General features: G+C 44.7%; 1 protein-coding gene across 1 annotated transcript; it reads right to left on the reverse strand.

The window, feature by feature from the left end:
- Positions 1 to 1,047: 1,047 nt before the first annotated feature.
- Positions 1,048 to 1,617, reverse strand: LOC149433938 (N-acetyllactosaminide beta-1,3-N-acetylglucosaminyltransferase 4-like). The gene has a single exon (XM_089664262.1). It carries the CDS (start codon positions 1,615 to 1,617, stop codon positions 1,048 to 1,050), a length of 570 nt encoding a protein of 189 aa, XP_089520388.1.
- Between the last annotated feature and the right edge of the window lie 4,576 nt (positions 1,618 to 6,193).

Genomic DNA, 6,193 nt, shown 5'->3' on the forward strand with positions numbered 1-6,193 from the left:
TTGTTTGCTAGAGGTTACTGCACATCATTACTGCTCACTGATAGCCAACAGCCAGTTAGAGGTTACTGAACATCATTACGGCTCACCCATTAGTTTCTATTGGTTACTGCACATCCTTACCACTCACTGATTGGTTGCTAGAGGTTACAGCACGTCATCCTCACTGCCTGAACACCATGGAATGAGAAAGTTAAGGGACCCACCAAGGGGGAATTTACACTGCCAACAAGAATGATCATTTTTTTCTTCATTCTATCTGTAAGTTGCAAGATGTACACTTTAACCCTCCCTGCCCAGCCCTGCATCCTTTTGGTTGTGTCTTTTTGTCTAGGGGGCAGGAAGGACTGCCTGATCACATGACTGCTGTGATTCGCTGTCACAGTAGTCACATGATTAGAAGCCTTCCTCACCAGCTCATTACTGGAGACCAGGCGCTGTCTTGGATGGCTCGGTCATTGTGCTGGAAGCATGCACCGAAACCTCAGCCGTCCATGGATGCATCCAGTACCTGTATTGCCCCCTTACCCCCAAGTCCTATCCCGATCCAGCTCTGTGCCCATCTGCAGCGGCTCTCTCTACTCTCTACTCTACTGTGGAGCTGTTGGCTCACTCTGCTGCCAATCCAATCTTGTGAGCAGAGAGTGAGCTGCGAGGTTGAGCCACACTGTATGCGTCAATAGACACACACAGCCTGGCTCTGGATCGGGACAGCAGGTGTGCCACCATAGGGATTGCCTTCCTATAGTGGCACAACGAGAAGAGGAGGAGCCAAGAGTAGGAGACCCCAGAGGAGGAAGAACCAAGAGCACTAGTGGGGGACCCCAGAAGAAAAGGTCCGAGGCTGCTCTTTGCAAAACCATTTCACACAGCAGGTGAGTATAAATTTTTTTTACAAATGCTTTACCGCAACAGGTGGTAATGCAATGGACAGGAACGGACAATTTCAGATGGGCTTTAGGTGGCTTCAACTATTTTAGGAACTCAGCAGCCCCTTTTTCGTATACTTTTTGCTTACATTTTTAAATCTCACCGACCTTCGCAACTCAATTACATCTTACCTTTGAATATGTAGCCTACATGGGACATATTAAAGTGCAGCCACTCCAGAAAGCACCTCTCCTTCAGAGATAGGTTGTGATGGTCCTCCATAAAGTTCCACTGCAAGATATCATTATACTCCTCACTCTCCTTCTTCATCAAGCTCATGCAGCCAACACAGTCAACCTGAGCCATCAAGAAGATCGGCCTCACCCTGTAGCCCTCGATCACCACTTCCCTGGCCCATGTCTGCCTTAGTGCGCACCTCCGGTCGGTGGACAATGGGTTGGACTTGACCGCCAGAAGTAGTAGGGGTTCAGGAGTCAGCTCTGACTGCGGGGAAAGGAGAACCGAACAACTATAATTCTGCAGGTGAGGGAACTCCCTCAGGAACAAAGAAAAATTGAGGTGATAGGTGTAAGTCGCATCTCGAAGGGTCACTGAATGCCGCAGAGGTCGAAGCGAGGTTTCTTGGGTGCTCTGGTCCATGGTGGGGGGCTTCAGCATTCTTTTTGCAATAAAAAAAATTACAAAGATAGATAGGCAGATCTGGACCAAAAATAACATCCGAAACTTCATGCTGGCCTGAAAAAACGGATCAGAAGATACTTTGTAACTAAAGCACATCGAGTCAATTTATAAAAACAATTTGCTGTCATGAATACATTTTTATATGATAGCCAGCTCCATCTAGTGGCTATAATGTGAAATTTCCCAAAATACCTCAATCAGGAAAATTCTACTGTATGCCACTAGATGGTAGCAGATTTTTTGTATTGTTCAAGGGATTCAAACAATTTATTGTCATTATACAATTCACAGATCATACAATGAAATTCGGGTGAACAGAACACAGCACAGACACACATATCATCAACTTAAAAAAAATAAAATAAATAAATAAATATATATATATATATATATATATATATATATATATATATATACACACACAGTCAGGTCCATAAATATTGGGACATGGACACACTTCTAACATTTTTGGCTCTATACACCACCACAATGGATTTGAAATGAAACGAACAAGATGTGTTTTAACTGCAGACTGTCAGCTTTAATTTGAGGCTATTTACATCCAAATCAGATGAACGGTGTAGGAATTACAACAGTTTGCATATGTGCCTCCCACTTCTTAAGGGACCAAAAGTAATGGGACAATTGGCTTCTCAGCTGTTCCATGGCCAGGTGTGTGTTATTCCCTCATTATCCCAATTACAATGAGCAGATAAAAGGTCCAGAGTTCATTTCAAGTGTGCTATTTGCATTTGGAATCTGTTGCTGTCAACTCTCAAGATGAGATCCAAAGAGCTGTCACTATCAGTGAAGCCATCATTAGGCTGAAAAAACAAAACAAACCCATCAGAGAGATAGCAAAAACATTAGGCGTGGCCAAAACAACTGTTTGGAACATTCTTAAAAAGAAGGAACGCACCGGTGAGCTCAGCAACACCAAAAGACCCGGAAGACCACGGAAAACAACTGTGGTGGATGACCGAAGAATTCTTTCCCTGGTGAAGAAAACACCCTTCACAACAGTTGGCCAGATCAAGAACACTCTCCAGGAGGGAGGTGTATGTGTGTCAAAGTCACCAATCAAGAGAAGACTTCACCAGAGTGAATACAGAGGGTTCACCACAAGATGGAAACCATTGGTGAGCCTCAAAAGCAGGAAGGCCAGATTAGAGTTTGCCAAACGACATGTAAAAAATCCTTCACAGTTCTGGAACAACATCCTATGGACAGATGAGACCAACATCAACTTGTACCAGAGTGATGGGAAGAGAAGAGGATGGAGAAGGAACTGCTCATGATCCTAAGCATACCACCTCATCAGTGATCATGGTGGTGGTAGTGTCATGGCGGGGGCATGTATGGCTGCCAATGGAACTGGTTCTCTTGTATTTATTGATGATGTGACGGCTGACAGAAGCAGCCGGATGAATTGTGAAGTGTTTCGGGAATATTATCGGCTCATATTCAGCCAAATGCTTCACAACTCATTGGACGCTTCACAGTGCAGATGGACAATGACCCAAAGCAGACTGCAAAAGCAACCAAAGAGTTTTTTAAGGGAAAGAAGTGGAATGTTCTGCAATGGCCAAGTCAATCACCTGACCTGAATCCGATTGAGCATTTCACTTGCTGAAGACAAAACTGAAGGGAAAATGCCCCAAGAACAAGCAGGAACTGAAGACAGTTGCAGTAGAGGCCTGGCAGAGCATCACCAAGGATGAAACCCAGCGTCTGCTGATGTCTATGCGTTCCACACTTCAGGCTGTAATTGACTGCAAAGGATTTGCAACCAAGTATTAAAAAGTGAAAGTTTGATTTATGATTATTATTCTGTCCCATTACTTTTGGTCCCTTAACAAGTGGGAGGCACACATGCAAACTGTTGTAATTCCTATACCGTTCACCTGATTTGGATGTAAATACCCTCAAATTAAAGCTGACAGTCTGCAGTTAAAGCACATCTTGTTCGTTTCATTTCAAATCCATTGTGGTGTATAGAGCCAAAAATGTTAGAATTGTGTCCATGTCCCAATATTTATGGACCTGCCTGTGTATATATATATATATATATATATATATATATATATATCTATATCTCATGGGGGTAAGAGGACCTGTCATGTTATCATGGACAGGATTGGGGTAAGAGGACCTGTCATGTTATTATGGACAGGATCGGGGTGAGAGGACCTGTCATGTTATTATGGACAGGATTGGGGTAAGAGGACCTGTCATGTTATTATGGACAGGATTGGGGTAAGAGGACCTGTCATGTTATCATGGACAGGATCGGGGTAAGAGGACCTGTCATGTTATTATGGACGGGATCGGGGCAAGAGGACCTGTCATGTTATTATGGACAGGATCTGGGTAAGAGGACCTGTCATGTTATTATGGACAGGATCGGGGTAAGCGGGCCTGTCATGTTATCATGGACAGGATTGGGGTAAGATGACCTGTCATGTTATGGACAGGATTGGGGTAAGAGGACCTGTCATGTTATTATGGACAGGATTGGGGTAAGAGGACCTGTCATGTTATTATGGACAGGATCGGGGTGAGAGGACCTGTCATGTTATTATGGACAGGATTGGGGTAAGAGGACCTGTCATGTTATTATGGACAGGATCGGGGTAAGAGAACCTGTCATGTTATTATGGACAGGATCGGGGTAAGAGGACATATTGTGTATCTAATAACTTTTCTTTGGATTTCATTACAGTCATGGCCAAAAATCTTGTCCCCCGGCATATCTGTCAGAAAATTGTTGCAGTGACAAATGTTTTGGCATTCTCATGTTTATTTCTTTGGTTTGTATTGGCGACACAAAAAAGTGGAGAAACAAAAAGCCAAATCTGACACATTCCACGCAAAACCCCAAAAATGGACTGGATAAAATTATTGCCAGCTTCTCAAAACTGTAAGAAACTGCATTCCAAGTTTGTGATGCTCCTGTAATTTGTCATTAAAAACTCTCCTGCATCAATGACCAGGTGCTGACAATACAGAAATCACACCGACAATCACACTGACAATCAGGGTGACAAATTGACTCTTCTGTTGTGTGTCTGTATGCCACATGGAGCATGGAGGAGAGAAAGAGCAGCAAAGAATTGTCTGAGGATTTGAGAACAAAGATTGGACAATCTCAAGGTTACAATTTCATCTCCAGAGATCTTAATGTTCCTGTGTCCACTGTGCGCAACATTGTCAAGACATTTACAGCCCATGGCACTGTAGCTAACCTCTCCGGATGTGGACGACAAAGATAAATTGATCAAAGATTAGAACGAAGGATTGTTGGAATGGTGGATAAAGAACCTCAATCAACTTCCAGACAAATTCAAGCTGACCTTCAGACACAGGGTACACCTGTGTCAGCTCACACTATACGTCGCCATCTGAATGAACAGGGATGCTATGGTAGGAGACCCAGGAGGACCCCACCGCTGACACAGAAATATGGTAGGAGACCCAGGAGGACCCCACCGCTGACACAGAAATATGGTAGGAGACCCAGGAGGACCCCCCCGCTGACACAGAAATATGGTAGGAGACCCAGGAGGACCCCACCGCTGACACAGAAATATGGTAGGAGACCCAGGAGGACCCCACCGCTGACACAGAAATATGGTAGGAGACCCAGGAGGACCCCACCGCTTACACAGAAATATGGGAGGAGACCCAGGAGGACCCCACCGCTGACACAGAATTATGGTAGGAGACCCAGGAGGACCCCACCGCTGACACAGAATTATGGTAGGAGACCCAGGAGGACCCCACCGCTGACACAGAAATATGGTAGGAGACCCAGGAGGACCCCACCGCTGACACAGAAATATGGTAGGAGACCCAGGAGGACCCCACTGCTGACACAAACATAAAAAAGCCAGATTGGAGTTTGCACAAACTTACCTGAGGAAGCCAAAATCCTTCTGGCAGAATGTGCTGTGGACAAACGAAACAAAATGGCAGCTTTTTGGTAAAGCCCATCAATCTACTGTTTTCAGAAAAAGCAATGAGGCCTTTAAAGAGAAGAATCCAGTCCCTCCAGTCACACATGGTGGGGGGGGTCACTAGTGGTTTGAGGTTGCTTTGCTGCTTCAGGCACTGGATGTCTTGACCTTGTGCATGGCATTATGAAATCTGAAGACTACCAAAAAATTCTGGGGTGCAATGTAGGGCCCAGGGTCAGAAAGTTGGGTCTCCATCAGAGATCATGGGTCTTCCAGCAGGACAATGACCCAAAGCACACGTCAAAAAGCCCCAGAAATGGTTTCAGACAAAACACTGGAGAGGACTAAATTGGCCAGCAATGAGTCCAGATCTCCATCCCATAGAGCTCCTGTGGAGAGATCTCTGAACAGCAGTTGGGGAAAGGAACCTTCCAATCTGAGAGACCTGGAGCAGTTGGCGAAAGAAGAGCGATCCAAAATTCCAGTAGAGAGGTGGAAGGAACTCATTGATGGTTACAGGAGGCCATTGATTTCAGTGATTTTTTCCAAGGGGTGTGATACCAAATATTAAATTGAGGGTCCCAATAATTTTCTTCGGTCCATTTTTGGGGTTTTGCATGCAACGTGTCAGATTTGGCTTTTTGTTTCACCGCTTTTTTTTTTGTGGC

This window comes from Staurois parvus, unplaced genomic scaffold (assembly GCF_062004578.1).
Source record: "Staurois parvus isolate SC_StPar_1 unplaced genomic scaffold, SC_StPar_1.0 ptg001871l, whole genome shotgun sequence".
NCBI classification, from domain to species: Eukaryota; Metazoa; Chordata; class Amphibia; order Anura; family Ranidae; genus Staurois; species Staurois parvus.

Bases quoted from the DNA above. Each gene is read 5' to 3' on its own strand.
- LOC149433938 (XM_089664262.1), bottom strand. From the start codon at position 1,617: ATGAAGTTTCGGATGTTATTTTTGGTCCAGATCTGCCTATCTATCTTT.